This window comes from Lonchura striata, chromosome 3, assembly GCF_046129695.1.
Source record: "Lonchura striata isolate bLonStr1 chromosome 3, bLonStr1.mat, whole genome shotgun sequence".
Taxonomy (NCBI): Eukaryota; Metazoa; Chordata; class Aves; order Passeriformes; family Estrildidae; genus Lonchura; species Lonchura striata.
Window position 1 is genome coordinate 18,045,366 of NC_134605.1, and position 17,385 is coordinate 18,062,750.

At 35.9% G+C, this 17,385-nt stretch overlaps 1 protein-coding gene across 8 annotated transcripts in view; it reads right to left on the reverse strand.

Moving 5' to 3' along the window:
• The window catches only part of CDC42BPA (CDC42 binding protein kinase alpha), a 181,808-nt gene that overhangs the window by 70,771 nt on the left and 93,652 nt on the right, over positions 1-17,385 (reverse strand). For all 8 annotated transcript variants that reach the window (XM_031504271.2, XM_021537011.3, XM_021537006.3 and 5 more), the window contains exons 7-12: positions 7,824-7,917; positions 6,872-7,072; positions 6,041-6,289; positions 2,279-2,358; positions 1,081-1,247; positions 508-630 (exon numbers count right to left, since the gene is read on the reverse strand). In XM_031504271.2, the coding sequence (XP_031360131.1) occupies positions 508-630; positions 1,081-1,247; positions 2,279-2,358; positions 6,041-6,289; positions 6,872-7,072; positions 7,824-7,917 (914 nt within the window). The remainder of the gene's footprint in view (positions 1-507; positions 631-1,080; positions 1,248-2,278; positions 2,359-6,040; positions 6,290-6,871; positions 7,073-7,823; positions 7,918-17,385) is intronic.

A 17,385-nucleotide genomic window follows, 5' to 3' on the forward strand; every position in this document is an offset into this window, starting at 1 on the left:
GACAGGAATGACAGCTCATTGACAGCAGAGCTGAATGGTGGTTCTCCCTCTCATCTCCCTTTCCTCATGTGCTTCTATTGCCCACCTTGTACTGATTTATCTGATTAGAAGTTGATTAAATTCTATCTAACAACATTTTCCTTGTTTAATTGAGTTAATTAAAACCATGAGAGAGTGCAGGGAATGCACAGATTGAGAAGGGGCCATGCAGCTGTAGGCAGGACTTTTGGTGGCAGTTTTCTTTGGTCAGTTCTGCTGCTGGAAGTGCAGCCCCATGGCCCATTGTATCCTCTCTCGTGCGCTACTCCTTGCCACTTGGAAAACTCAAATTGAATTTGTAGAAAATGCTGAGGTACACTGGGAGAGTAAGGGGTAAAATGAGAAGTATAAATAGACTGGAAAACTTTCATAAAGCCAAGGAAAACTAACATTACGACTGGAGAGAAAAAAACAAACTTGACAAAGTAGTTTCTTGTTACAGCTTTTACATTAGTATTTATAACATACCTGTTACCTGTTTCTTCAACTTTTCAATTTCTTCTTTCAAACTTTTAATTTCTAAATCTTTGCTTGCTGTTATTGGACCATCCACTGTTGAATACTGCAGAGCCTGCACTGTCTGGGTGGACTCTAGAAAAAGATAGAAGAGAGAGGGATGAATAACATGCCTAACATTAGAGGAGATCAAAGAGATACTACTGATGAATTAAGGCATGCCAAGATATCCTGCACTGGGCATTCTACAGTTTGTAATTTCCAGCTATTAAGTGCCAATCTTTCAGTAGTTGTCAGCTGGACCAACTAAGTTCTTAGAAGTTTAAAGAATGGAATGTTTATGCCATAGTGACCAAGGTACAGTGAGAACAAAGGTGGCATAAGAAGTTGCATACATGGTGTATTTCAGGTATAAAGAGTAACAGAAATTTAATTTATCAACAGAAATAATACAGAGGATTATCTTCTACTAGAAAGCATCCCAGGAGGTATATTTAATTTTTTTCCACAGTATAAGCAGTGCCTTACAAAACTGCAGGTTTAAAGTTTAAAAAGTGATGGAATGATTTTTTTAAATGACTATACCTTGCAGTTTTCTGCTAAGTTCAAGCTTTTCCTGTTCTAGACGTCTTATTCTCCTCTCATAAGCTTCTGTTGCTAAACTATCCTCCAAAGTTCTTTGAATGCTGGCATCAAGATCCATGGAGGGTGGTCCAGCTGTCAGTCTTAGACAGCTGCGGTCTGAAAGCACACTGAGGGAAAAAAATAAATAGTATTGGATTTTACAACAGCCTGGTTAAAAATACTGCTATAAAAACATCAACCAATAAACAGTTTGTTTAAGTTGTTAATTACTATGCCATCTATTATAACATCAAAGAATATCTTGTTTGTATGTGCTCACTGGAAATTGAAATAATTTTTACCTAGCATGCCCGATTTCCTCAGTGCATTTTTTGTTACACAGAAGTAGATGAACTCCTGATTAAAAATCGTTATGAACACTCTATGTTAGCCAGATAGCAAAAAGCAAAAGCCTAGACAGTAAAATTACAATAATAGTTCATTTGAGAATAGTTAATCAAGTATCATAAATGCTTTAAAGACAACGCTCACTAAAAATGGTGTGAAATTATCCCATAACAACTAGGGCATAGACGTGTCAGAAATTCTAAGGCTACTCATGTACACATGCTACTACTTATGCCAATAATCCTTTTGAAGTCTAGGACATTCTAGGACATAGTCACATTCACAGCAGAAACATAGGCCTGTTTTTTCAATGGTTGTGAATATTCTTTCTTTATTTATTTCCATAAACAAAGAGCATACAAGGGACTTCTCTGTTTAGTTTAGCAATGGAAATGAGTGAAATAAATTCTACATTAATAGCAGATGTCAAATAAGGTAATTTTTACAAAATTTCTCTTCAGACTTACAGAAGTGTCAAAGGGCTAGAAATAAAACTGGTTTTAATTTCTAACAAACTAAATTCTGCCATGGTCCACACATCTAGTCTTAATGTTCTATGTACAGTCAATTTTATATATTCTCTAATAACAACCTTTCTCATCAAAACTGCCCCCCGAGCACAGGTGCTGACCTTTACATGGATGTGAATTTTACCTGCAGATAGCTCATTCTTTTGAACAGACAGCATTTTAGTTTATGGTAATTTCCTCAATAAACCACATTCTTTGATATCTGTTCAATATATTTCTAAGACAGAAAGTTAGAATACTGTGTAACTAGCCTACAGACAATTTTGGAACTCTTAACTTACCAGCTACTTGTATATGTGAAACCCACAAATGGTAAATGATGGCCAGAAAATGCAGTGTGGGATGGTGGAGGCATTGTTTCCTAGAAAAATAATAGGACAGTTGAGTAAACAGTATCCTACTGGACTTAAAAGAAACAGATTTTCCAGTTTAACCATATGAGACGCGTTAGTGATAGTATCATATGAACTATATTCACTGTCATCCTTGTCTACAGCCCAAATATAAACCAGCATCAACTAAATCTATTTATAATAGCATCTAACACATACAAAAACAGAGCATGCTGACTAAAAATGCTTTTCTAATTAAATAGGCTATTATTGGAGGAAAGCAGAATATTACACATATGAGATGCCAATTTATTCCTTCTTTTTTCCAAGAAGCACTTAGCACAAAGAGCAACACCTTTTATTCCCTGCTATGCTCCTCTGTGCTATTCAGTCAACAGGGCTTCCTGCCTGTAGAATTACCAGCCCACTTCTGAGTGGGCCATCTCTATTTGGAGAGAACAATCAGCAGGCATTTACTAGAAAGAAATAATACCACAGAGTGTTCTAATCCCATTAGTGCTTTGACCATTCCTTCATTCTTTGCTCCTCTTTCTTTCCAGACAAAGAACTACAAACCAAGACAAATCTTTGAGTTTCTCTTCAGGCTAAAATAACCCTGTTGTAATTTTACTTGGACTATTTGAAGTTCTAATATTCTTAAATGTTCTGTTAAAAGCTTCCTGTTTAACCCCAAGATGCAAGGTTAATGTTGCTTTACTAGAGATGGCCATAACGGTCACCAAAAGAAAACCACCAAAAAGATATTATTTCACTGGAAGTGGCAAAAGATTCCAAATTGTCAAAAAAGGTATATAACAATTCCTTTCTAAACCCAAAAAAAAATGAAGCAAGTTGTAAATTTCTCTTATATAAAACCCAGCAGTAAAGGACAAGGAGTAAGACTGCATTCAAAAGAAATCTGAAATTACCTTTCCAGTAGTGGTGTCAGCTATATTACATCACAGCCTTGTCCTCTTAGCTGACAAAAACCCTCCTGTTATAAAACAGTTCCTCAACAACAGTAATGATATTGCTAGATTGTCTATAGTCATGATAAAAATATCAATTATTACAGATTACTATGGTAAGAAAAAGTAAAATTATTATTCTTCTTTACATTTTGTTTTCACCTTTCATAAATTCAAATTTCAAAACTATCTTCAGAGGTAACTTTAAAAATATCAGATGCTTTATTGCATGATTTTAACAGCCCACATGACAATTCTCAGGTACCACACAGATTACTGTTCTAAAATATCATATCTATGATCATAAGGTCAGATTCTGCAAAAAAAATTTGTTTTGCAGAGATCAAGATATATATCTCTTGCTGCTTGTGCGAATTTAGCTGTACAATCATGCTGAGAAAATTATGACTGAATCTCTCAAAGCAAATGAGAGATGCCTAAACCAAACAGTTAAAAGCTAAAACCCAGCACAGCTTAGGCTGCCTGAACAGCACAGTTTTGCCCTTTATGCTTGTGTGTAAGCTCAACATACTTTTTAGATGTCATTATTATGTATATAATTTTTCCATGGGACTATAGTCTCATTCAAAGTTCAGGAAGAATAACAGTCATGCCTTTTCAACATTGTCTTTTATCTTCAGTACTGGGTTTTCCTCATTTGCTCTATGCAATTCAAATCTTGCCAAGAATTTTTGGAAAAAAAAAAAATAAGGCCTCATGGGCTTATCTGTGGTGCTGACTTCTATAACAGCAGTGTGAGTATGTGGAACTTCCTCAAAAGATATGTATGAAATATGGAGGAGAAAATACCTCCAAGTTATATATAAGGAATTTGAGGCAAAGCAATATGAAATGCAATGTCCATTGGTCAAAGCAAAAATGTAAAATATTCTCAGTCATGCAGTGCCTTTAGGCTAGGTTTTTTCAGCAGTTCTGAGATACTAGGTGTGAAAAGAAATGGTAAGAAAATAACATCCTTATATTAAAACAGAACAAAACCTTCAGATGTTTCAAATTAGGAAACTGAAAAAGAAGCTCTAGAAACTAGTATTTTCTCTACTAGTTCAGAGGCATTGCTTTCCACCCCCAAAGGTCTAAGGCAAATTAAGAATTGGACTCAGTTTTCTCAGTTCAGAGTCCAGTAACTCATCAGAGGAGCATTCTTTCTTCACCTGCAGGTTCTTGTTTCTTCACAATGGTAAAGCATTCACACTGCACAGGCAGAGTTTGAAAACCTCAGGTGGGAGACTGGGGTCTAAAAAGGAGGAGTGGAACAGACAACACTAAAATGTGTGAATGACCTCCAAAAGATATTGCAGCTTCACAAACAATGACCTGCTACATACAGCATCCACTCCAGCCACTCCATCGTCATAGCTGCTGCTAGACAAAATAATGTGCCAACAGGTATCTCAAGACTGTATCAACAAGTTTTAAGATAAAAATACAGAAGTTGTGAAGGGAGGTGGACATATCAGATAAAAGTGAGGAAACAAAATGAAAAAAATGCAAGTCATCCTATGCAGCTACAGTGATTTGCTTAATTTGCCCCTAAGGAAAAGGAAAAGGGGTCTGAGATTTAACCAGAGATCACAGAATCACTTAAATTAGAAAAGATCATTAAGTCCAGCCATTAACTATTAAGTCCATCACTAAATGACTTTCCTAAGGACCACGTGTTTTAAAAACCTCCAGTGGTAGTTGACTCCACCACTTTCCTGGGTAGCCCTTCTGGTAATGAAATTTTTCCTAATATCCAAACTAAACCTCCCCTGGCTCAACTTGAGGCCATTTCCTCTTGTCCTGTGGTTTATTACTTGGGAAAAGACACTAACACCCACAAAGTGTTTCAGTCAAAGTGTTTTCCACTTTTTAATGTGCAGCTGGAGAAAAGGGAATGCAAATAATGATCATCTTGTCTGCATCAATTCATGTTGCCACTTATCTGCAGGCCCAGAAAACTGAGTGAAACTGAGATGCAAATACAGGTCAGAAAACAAAAGCAAAAGTGCTGAAAATGCTTTACCTCACATATAAACAGCAGGTTTCTTCATCTTTCAACAGACACACACACACAAACACACCCAAAAATATTTCCAAGCAGAGAGCACAAATCATTTCTCCAATGCTAAGACATCAATCATCTGTCAAAGCTCCTTTTCAAAAGCATAGAAACTAAAAGTCTGGTAAAATCAATAGCTGCAGAGCATTTTAAGCAAAGGTAAAAATCTTTTCTTGTTCCTTAAGAAATGGCTGTAATATTTCTCCTACATTTCCCAAAAATCAAGTTGGAGAAAAGGCTGGAAAAAGTTTAGTGGAAATGAACTGAATGGAATCCAACACTGATATGAGCAATTAGAGTAGAGCAATAAAATACAATAAAATGCAATATGCAAACGTAATACTAAGTCTTAGCAATGCTCTGCTAGAAATAGTTTTGCAAACTATCTGTATGTTAATGTATTTTTCTTTATAAGACATGGACACTAAACTTGTTACTAAAACACATGTATATTATCTAAAGACATATAAAGTTACAATGAATTTATACAAGTTATCGTTACACAAGTATGATTTTTAGGACCAGGCTACCCACTATGAAAGTATTCCCCTCTCAGTTCCTCAAAGCAGCACATAACTGTTACTTATGCAGAACACAGTGAAAAAAGCTGCCTTTTCCATACCTTTTATTACAAAGTATACTACAAAGGCTGATTCATCAAAATGTTAATTGTGTACTTACAGAGTTTTTTAAGCAATCATCATCCACATCAAAGTTTGATGTATCAGTAGGGCTGCTGACTTCTGGGATGTAAGGTGCCTCACAGTTCCTAATGTTGTCCCAATCAATTCCAGCAAAAAATGGATGGTTTTTAAAGTCTTCTATTCCATTTTGTCCAAGTCGATGCTCTCTGCTACAAATGAGCCTTCGGATGAGGTCCTTTGCACTTTCAGAGACATCTGTCACTTGAGCAGGAAACTGAAACCTCTCCTTAAAAATTAAAATAAGAGGAAACAGTTTATTACCAAGAAAAAGCTGGGAAAATTACCTTCTTAGTGAAAATCATTATCTAGAAAAAGAAATGTTTAAATACTCCAGCTCTGAAATATATGCAGTAAGGTTTCAAAGAAAAGACTTTTGCTAAGGATAGAAACTATTAAGATTTTTTTGTCTTCTAATTTTTCCTCTGTTTTTAAATTCCTCTTACACTACAGCTGTTGAATTCTACAGCTAGCTTCATGTGGAAGAACATTTCAGAATCTTCTGCATAAGCCAAGGAATGGGTTTACCAGAAGAAAGAAACACAACAGGATTAATGCCATGTAGCCAAGACAGACTCCACAGAATGAATTAACATCCATGTTTCCAAACCCAGATTTCAAGTTTTATCCTTATCCCAAAGCAAAGTCATCTGCAATCCATAACCATTAACTTGTTACATAGAAACATATTTTTTGTTGTACATTTATGAACACTTAACATAATTAGTACATAAAAACTTATTTTTAAATGTGTGTTCAAGTTACTCCATTATTAAAAATTAGCTTAGAGACAGACAGAAAATGCACTAACTTTGTGGTTCATTATTTTCCCATAGGTCTCCACCAAGGACTCAGCATAAAAGGGCGTTTCTCCATAAAGCATTTCATACATGCAAACGCCCAGGGACCACCAGTCACACTCGGGCCCATACTTCCCTTTTCCATCTTCCATGGCCTGCAAGATTTCTGGAGAGATGTAGTCTGGTGTTCCAACTGCCACTGAAGATTGGACCTGCAGAAATTGCATTTTCAGGATTAAAATCAACTTTCATCATTACAGACAGTGTGGTACTGTGCCCATGTATATATAAATTTAGCCCAGCATTCTTGTCATAACAAAAACAACTAAATACAAGCAAAAGCTTCTAAATTCATAAAAAAATATTTAAGCATCCAAGCCACTGCATTAATAGGCATCCCAATAATATACTTTTGCTAAACTATTATCAATATTTAAAAATAGATAAAGGACAAAACTGTCAATTGTCACAACTACAGCCAGTAAGCAATTATAGATTTGGTAATCACATATATTTGGTCAAATACTTTGTAATCCCCTGGTACATAATTAAACATACTGGAATTACATTCTAGTCACACTTAATGTGCAAATGTAAATGTACTAGAAGTACATAATCACATTTCAGTATCTCATCCTGCTCATACTGCAGCTCACATATTCAATAGAGATTAGAGCTCAGAGCTTGAAACTGAGAGATTCATAGTTCATAAACACCTACTTGGCATTGACAGCACAGCCTCCCTTTATTTATTTATGAGCTGACTTTATGCTAAAAAATGTTTAATATACTGCAAATCCAAGCAGTCTGCAGTTGAATTTTCAAGTCAGTTATATACCAATACCATTTACAGTTCCATTTAATTTGCTATAAGCCACCTTTTCCCTGTATTAGCACACACTTTGCGGCTATCAATGGACTGAAGAAAAAATATTTAGAAATGTATCACTCTTTCTAATTTACCGTTCCATCTTCCATCAGTTTCAGACAAGAACCAAAATCTGCTAATCGAATATGTCCATTCATATCCATCAAGATGTTATCTGGTTTTATGTCCCTGCAATTAAAAAAAATCCAGGATTAGTACAAAATGTATTGCATAAGATGTATTCCAAACATTAATTCTACAAGTCTTTTCATTCAAAACCTGCAACCTGTCAGTACACAGAAGACAGTCACTCATGACATGGTGAAATTTGCACTAGAGACATTTCATTACAGGGGCTGTAGATGAGTCAAATCTTACAATGCTTCTTAATTTCAATAAGAATTGTGTATTTAAATTCCTCTCATGTCTCAAGGGTAGACAGGATAGTCTTACTTGCTCTGAGCTTTTGTATAGAAAATTTTTAAATCATCTGAAGAATTTTAGTGAAATGCTCTCAAGTAGAAGATGCATGCTTATACTGGAGCTGGAAAACAACCCCTAGATTTTACAAAAGAGCAAAGGCCAATGAAATCCTGAAATAGTTAACAAGCTTTTAGATTTACTGTCTTTCATTGACATTCTTCTCTCACATGCATCTCAGTTGACCGTGTACATCTGTCATGCTTCTGCTGACATGACCACTGTACACACCACTGCAGCTCTGCCTGGCCACACTCTGCCTGCCTCATTCAGGTCATGATGCAGATGGAACTACCCTTCTAAGCAGGCAGCATAATAAACACTCTTCATATTGTAAACTTGACCTTTTTTATGTCTCAGGCTTTTCCTAAGTGTACTGAAACACAGGTAGAGTGCATGTTCCCAGTGTGCGGCTGTGTAGGACAAAAGCCCTCAGTTACCAGAGGAACAATTGTTGTACAACTAGTAAACTAGGTTCAAATGAAATTTCTTTTCAGTTAAGTACAGATATTAGAAACACACATAAAGCTACATTTTAAAAATATCTGACATTATTAGATTCTTGTACCATCCTTTTCTATTATATTCAAAACATAAGTTATGACTGTATGAAAACAGGTCTACAAATATTTTCTCAGGGAATGTTTTTAAGATGTAAGAACAAACCCCCGCAAAAAAATTAAGTCTTCACTTTGCTCATTCCCGAAACAACTTATAAAATGAATGGCCTTGATTGCTTTGCAGACAAATCTCAACATATTCACAAGTTTAAATATTTGCACCTGAGAGCAAATTTTGTTGTTTGGATTTGATAGTTTGTTTTTTGTTGTTGTTTTTCTTTCCCCCAACTAAAAGTTGAATTACAGAGAAAGTTTACTGATAATTTACAATAGGAAGAAACAAATTAGAACTACACCGTGAACAACATTATAGAAGCTATGACATAGAGGTGTCACAGTGTCACACATTCGGTGACAAATAATACAGTAACAATTTTCTGTTTGGAAGAAAATAACTTCCTGAATCTGTGTTACTCAAAGACAAGCAGGCAGCAGCGCATGCTGAAAACAAACTTTAGACACCTTTCAAATGCTCAGAAATATTTACAAAGTCGAAAGAAAATACTGCAAGAAATCACACTTTCACAACTTTCAACTGAGCATAAAGATTCTTTACAAAGTAAATGAGAAAAAATAAGCAAGTTGATTCTCATAAGATGATTCTCCCACTTGGTTTTTGCTGACATTGAATATGCCAAAGAATTGCAGCATCCAGATAGTTGTGTTTGTTTTGCATTCACCCACCACAAACATTCCTTAAGCACGCTTCTAAATAAAAACAAACACATGCCATTGAGACTGCTGGAATTATAACTTCAGTTTAAAACACTTTGCAAAAACATGCACCTAAAATCCAGTTCCTCCTAGAAGCTGGACCTAGTTCAAACTAAACAAAAACATGAGTCACCCTTGAGGCTCCATTTATCCATGTTCTATCATTTAATATATTCCCAAGAGGAATAATAATAACATTAATAACCATCATCATCACCTGAACCGCTCCCATTCAATCTCACATAAAAGCAAGAAAACATGAAAAAATCTCATTGTGTTGTCAACACTGTGCAAAACCAAACCTTCAAACAACATTGAATACACTTGAAGGAACAGTGATTTCTTGCAGAGTGGCATTTGTAATGCTCAGTAATAACTTCATAATAACAATTTTTACAGTTAAGGAAAAAAGAAAAGAGCCACTTAATAAATACAAATTCTTTTCAGCTCTTGTAACAGAAGCTATTGACTATGAACAACTGTTCTGAATTCTGAGCTACATTAATAGAAGACAGTTTGAAAGACAAGAATTGCTGGTACCTGCAGAGCAGAGTAGGCTATAAGCAAAGGGAAAGAAAATTATGAGCCCCAGAGGGGAACAAGGAACGGGAGTAATTATTGCCAGTGTAACTGAAGAGTGTGAAGGTGGTGATTATGAGAAAAAATAATGTCTTAAACCCTGCATCCCCACCGAGCCTGCAGCAGTTAGATTGCATTAAAATGATTAGTTTTATTCCAGGTTTTGTTTTGAATGACATTTGTTTACTCTCTTTAGTGATCAGAATTGATCTATCTCCTGTTCTAAAGAGAATATGGTATTCTCCCTTCACATTCGCTCCACCTTGCCCAGCTTATCCCAGTTTCTTCACTGTATGGATTGATTCTTTCTACTTCCATCTCAACTGCATTTTTATCCCTATCTCTCCTTAACTCACTTTTAAAGCTGAGATGTCCAATCTTCCACAGCCTACGAACTCCAAATTTCCTCCCCTTCTATTTCCTTCTTTCTTTCTCACCTTCTTCACTCCAAGTCCTCATCTCCCTGCTTGTTCAAAATTAACTAATTGGTTTTTTTATCCTGGTTCAGTTCTCAGCAGTCACTATTTACTCACAATCCTGTTCCCACTGGCTTCCTATTCCTGGGATACAGGACAACTATCCTTGTTCCTTATGTCCAGTTCCTGTCCAATTTGCATAGCAATCTTCTTTGGTACCAAAAGGAAGAGAATTATCAGTAATAGAGACACTCCACACTGTATCTAGTGTCTATTTATCAGCATCTCCCCAAATTCCTTCAATATTACAGCTCTGAAGCAGAGCAAAGCTACAGCAAAAGAAGACTGCAAAGTATTTAGGGATCAAACTCCGCACACAGTTGTTTGGAACTCGTAACAACTGGAATATTGAGGGAGAAATTATAACCAGAAAACATCTAGGTGGAGGGCAGAGGAATAAAAATATATCCATGACTCATGGAGGATTCTCTGCTGAATTTCAAGTCTCCACATCCTACAGCAGATTTTCTCACTGGTTTTGTAATAATTATTTTATTAATTGAATATCTATATAAAAAAACCAGTCCATGATTCTTGATCTTGTTTCTGGAAAGAGGAGCACTTATTGCTTTAGGCAAATACTATGGAAGGAAAATTCCAGACAAAGTAGCTAAAATTTGGCAAAATTAATGAGTAAATAATGAAAAGTTATATGGCTCAGTGAATAGACCACTGGGCTGAATCTCTGCAGATAAGAGTCACCAGGTAGTTGTGGGCAGACCATTTAAACATCATTCAACAAGAACCATGTTGCTCAGTCAAGCAATTACTATCATCTAGCTAGAAGGCCGTGGAGTCCAAATACTCCACTAACTCTGTAATTAGTTCACTGCAACAAAAGAAAAAGGTCAGCTCACTTGAAATATGAAATACTAATTCACTTTCAAGAAATACAAGCATTTGAAAGGTATTTTATGAGCCAGATTTAAAGTGGGAACAAGTATTGAATCAGGACAATTGCCTGACACCACTGTGCTCTCTGGAGAGCCTGAGCCTGACCAAGTCCCAGACAGTTCAGCCCTACTCTGACAGCAGCTTCTGGGGGAAGGAAGCTCAATCTGCAAAAGGGTGCAGGTTGTCAGAGCTGGACCTGGCATGAGCCAAGCAACTACAAATTCTTCAAATATGCTCCACGCTGAATTAAGGGAACACAGGAACTCAACATACCCGAAGAAACTTTTTTAATATGAGTGATTTAACAGCACCAAAGGAACTAGAAATCTGGAGCAAATAAACTTCTCTAGAAACACATACGTCCATTTAAACTTTGACTTCAACAGAGTGTCCAGGAGCAACTTCTGCTTTTCTGAGCTTTGATGGCCTTGACTGTAGGAGAAAATCAGCACTGCACAGCTGTTTTCTGGAGAATGCAGTAGGAATAAACAGTGTATAATACTGAACACTTCACTTGCACTGAAAATGTGTGTGAAGGCTAATGAAAAAAAGAAATCTCTAATGAATCCTTCCTTATAATGCTTCTTAGTTTAATTTGGGGAGCTGTTCTTCAGATTGGCATGTTTACCCAGATGACTTCACTCACCTCTCTTTAAAACCGTTTACTTTCTTAAGCTGTAATTAAAACCCAAATATTTTACATACTAACTGTGGTAATATAAACAACATTCTGAAATAGGACTACAGCAGATACCTGGATTATTGCCATTTATTTTGATTTCTCTGTTAATGACCCAGAGTAGAATTTCATTTGTTCAGTAAGACTCAAGAAAAAGTATTCCCTCTGAGACATGCTAAATCCATAGCACATTCCAGCTGTAAAATAAACTAAAAAAGAATTTTTAATAGATGTGAACATATTTTTTCCCCTGGATTCATTTCTAATACTAAAGAAACCTTAAGGAATCATGAGGTCTTGCACATTGAAATTTGGACCAGAAAACTCCCTGAAGTTCCGTACAACTTGAATTATCAGATCACCTTATGGTTTCTAAGCATACAGGTTCCTGAGGTTCATCTATATCATTCTTTGAATCACTGGATCAATGCAAGTCTGTCATTTCCAAGACCACATGAAGTTACTCTGGTCTACAGAACAAGAAGCAGCAGATTTAGAAGAATCTTAATTTTGTTTCAAGGGCAGCTTCATGGAGGAGGGGACCAGACAAACAGAATGGAAGATGCATCAAAAATAGAGAGACAATTATTCCAGAACTGTATCAGAATGACTGAGCAGCAGTCGTGTCATACACTACCAAAGACTATGCCAGTGGGTCAACCCACAGGCTTATATCTTCTAAGTTTATGTGATAAAATCCCTAGTGGCATTAAAGATTTTGTGACCAGCAGGGATCCCTCTTCTTTGTAGCTGTATAGTTATGATGGAGAACTTACTTGGTTTAGTTCTCATCTGTATTATCATTTTTTCTTTCAGAACATAAATGATTAGACAGAAATGAAGGAAAAAGCAAATCCTTCTCAAGATCAACAAAACTGGCTACGTAGTGCAAGTGGAAACTGATGGATTGTCCTTGCATGCACAGCTGAGCTCTTAAAAAACCAGAACTGAAATGAGAATAAAGGGACTCACACTGTTCTAAATGTACGATGTGAGCCGAGCCTGAATAAAGAAATGGACCTGTTTGAAATCAAAGGAGCAATCTGATAGCTGAGCTACTAGTTTATTTGAGCTCAGTAGATAAAAATAGAGATAATCTGGAAAACAAATTTTTATTTCTAATGCTAACATTAGAAAACCATGAAAATCAATTTGCCTAAACAGGTCATATGCCTCAAGATGTGCTATTCTTGAATAGCAAGGAACAAAGTGAATAGCTTACATTAAATTACTTTTCTGTGAAAAAATTCACATTAGCAGTATTTTTTATGCTACCAATGCAAATTAAAACACCAGCATTTGAGAAAAATAAATTAGTTTCAGGTGCAACTGCTGGCACAGAGAAGCTGATGCAGAAAGCTTATTACCAGTTAAAGATTTCACAGCACATTATTTGCTCATTGTACATGCAAGAGCATTCCCCAAAAGTATAAATCAAAAGGTTAAAAGCAGACATCAGTGATTATAATTATTCACTCTTACAACAAGAAATGCCATCCTTTGCCAAGTTACCTACTTTAAGAAAAAACACAACCAAGACTTCACTGCCAGAATGCCTGGAGTTTTTATCCAAAATTCCTTCAGAACACAGGATTATCCTTAGTCAGGACAGAAGTTTGGCAAACTGCTTACTTCACTCCCTTCTGCTGTTTCAGGCAGACTTTCCCTCCATATACCTCTCTCACAAAGAAATGCTACATCCACGATTAAAAATGAAGACATTTGGTTTTGGCAACACGCCAATGAAATGAGGCATTTTGGTGCCTGTGAAGTTTTTATTAAGGTATTCAGTGATGCTCTACTGACAGCTTGCTTTAGATACACAGAGTGAAACAACTGGTGAACTTCCATCAGGACTGCTGGTCAAATAATGCCTTTTTTCACAGTCAAATGCATGGACATTGATGTCCAGCAGGTTATTTCTATTTTCCATTACAGTGGACTGGGTTATATCAAAGTCAGCATTGCCATATTCTGCCAACTCCGGTTTATCTGAATTCTGATGAGCAGAAGTAGAAATAGGCTCCATCTGGCAGAAAGACCAATGTGCACTGAGCCAAATTAGATTTGGACAGTCGGCAGTTATTCTTTAGCAATCCCAACAAGATAGGCTGCACAAGATAGCAGCATGAGAAAACTGGAATGTGTTGTACCTCATTAACCGTGCCTCTTATCAAGACTCTACTGTGCCTTCTCCTAAACAGACACTCCTTCATTTTTGGGTGAAATCCAAAAAGCCCGTATTTCGATCAAAACCAAAATAATTTAAATAACTTTGATCTTAGCCTTATTATTTATATAGCACCCAAACCATTGCAACATGTTTGTATACTAAACAAAACCTGTTTCATATAAAGCTGACAAACTAAAGCTTACTAGCAAATAAGATACAGTAGCCCTGCATACAGTCCCAAAGTCAATAGGAAGAGCCAAAGACTGAACACTTCAGAATTTAAACCTTAATAAGAAGAGCAACTACAGGGAAGAAATAAATGCTATCATCAACCTTATTTTATCTTTTTTTTTTTTTCTTAAACAGTCTCTTAACAGTGTAAAACTCCCTTGTTTTCTCTTTAACTCTTGATAATAAATTATATTCTATGTGCTGTTCTAGGAACACCCAGTAATTCACCTCTGCTAAAAGCATCTCTCTACTCTAAGCAGCAGGAGATTCCTCTAAATCTCGTTACATTCAATGGACAGACTCTCATCAACTAGTTGGAAACAGCAACCCAACCATGACAATAAAGGCTCTAGATCTGTTATACAGTCATTATTTATTGACCAGTGTGGACAATTTTATATTCATACAGACATCCTAACCAAGTTTTATTCTCAGTAATATCACAAAACTAAATGAAAACCACTACAAAATTCAAGGTTCCATGTACAGTGTGCAGTACATTTAGTGCAGCACCAACAGAGTCAGATACTTCCAAACTTAGTTCCAGACCACACTTTCTGCCAAAGTGTATTTTCTTTAATCCCTAATCCAGACCGAGCAAGATAATTTCAGTTTTCACTAAAAATAAGATAATTACATTACATTCTTCTTTTATGAAGAATCTGCACCACAGACTTGAAGTATATAATGCAAAACAGATTAAATCAAATACTCAGCCACACTGATTTTTTTTGTGTGGTAACACAAAAAGTAATGAATTTAAGTACCAGTGAAAGATACTCAGATGAAACATTAGGAAACACTTCCATAATAATGACAATAGAACACTAGAACAAATTTGTTCAGGAAATGTCACCATCTCCATCACTTTTCTTTTAAAACCAGTTAGACGAATGTCTGTCAAGACTTGTTTAGCTACAGTTCCATCCTGCCTTGAAGCCCAAGGAAAGTACTAGCTGACCTCTCCAAGTCCTCTCCTAGTCCTTTGCTCTACAGTCTTTAATTTCTGCCACTCAGACAAGTATTCTGGACACAACACAGTGTTTACCTTATGGTATCCAATGTTCCTTATGAATTTCAAATGCTAATAAATGAAATAATAACAAGCAACAGGGAATGAGTACATCAGCCAACACATATATATCTTGAGTTTGTTCAGGCACTCACATTCATTCCTGAACACTTGAACAGAGTGTAGTTACTGGCTTATAAATATATGCTCCACCACATCATATTATAATATCCTAGAACTAATTTACCTCAGAAAAATGTCTCCCTTGGGCTTTGTGCATATGTGTTTGTTTCCAAGTAATGGATATCTCAAACACAATAACAGTTGCAAACCAAGAATAATTATTTTTAAAAGCTGCTTATATCCATTTTCTTCCTTCTTTAAAAAAAAATAAGTAAAAGGGGTGATTTGAAAAATTCTTTTGGATAAATGCTTGGCATCTACATACTCCCCATAGCTACTCTGTCTTCATCTAAAATGCTGATCAACTGACAGAACCAGGTATCTACGGAAAAAACCCTCACATGTAGGTTAAGTCCCTCATACAGCATTTTAAAGAGATGTCAGGGAAAAGTCACTTGTGATTGCCTAGGGATTATTTCTATTGTCTTGTCAGCTTTACAGACTAAAACCAGGAACACACTGTGTTATTTGAAAAGCATTGTAAATTTTGTACCTTACAAGGCTAATTCACAGATTGATTTTAAATGCCAGTGAAATAAAAGAGTGGTAGGCATTATCAGAAAGACAAGTCCTTATGTCAAACAATCAAGCATGTAAGAGAAAGTCCAATGTCTTCTGAAACCTGTGAAAGTTCAAATTAAAAAATGGAAGTTAATTGAAAGAGAATGACACAGGAACTGTCAAAACAAATTGAAAAACCCAGACCCAGGCCTCTCAAAGTGGGTCAAGAATACAGAAGTTTCTAACTTTTCTCAGGGTTGACTTGTAGCAGATTTACTGATATTAGACAAAAAACTTGCAGGGACTCAAATATAAAATTGAGCACAGAAAGTATTGAACATTTGAATGTTTAATAATGCACTGTTCTTGAACAGAATAGTATTATTGAGTAAAATTTAATGCATGAAAATATGAAAGCCTTGTACCTAATTTCTTTTTGGGTAATTTTAGTAGCTTTTAATAGCTATTCATAATGGCCTCTCCTGCTGCAAAAGATTGAGGTACAAGCAGAGAAGTTTTGAAAGAGGAGGAAACATAAGATGGGAGAAACAAAACAGTAATGTTTTTAACTATTTATTTTTCAGAAACAAAAACTGATTTGGAAAACAAATACTTGGTTTGAGAAGTACAAAATTCAACACAGGAAATAAGTAAAAATTGCTGCTAACTGAATGTAATTTGTAAAAATGAAGGAAAAAACACTTGAGAAATGAGGTAAATATTCTTACATTAAACAGGTTGTAAGATAACCACAGCACGATACTGTATAGCTCTGGGGTTCTGTGCCATTCAGTAACAAAATCAAATCCAGAATTGGTTAATTTGAAAGGCCTACTCAAAAAATTCAAAGGGAAATAGGTCTTGGGAACCTGCTCTGAGTGACCTTGTTCTAAGCAGGAGGGTTAGATCAGCTGAACTAAGGAGGTCAACCTCACCCATCCTGTGATTCTGAAATTATGACTAAAGCTGCCTATTAAATTTTATTACACTAATAACTTTCTGGTTATGTTGTACCAAAGCTCCTCAAACCTAATTCTGAAATGCAGTAACACCAAAGTACTACAGGTTTTAGCAGGCTGTATATAGGTTGTAGCAGCCTATATACTTCTGACTTC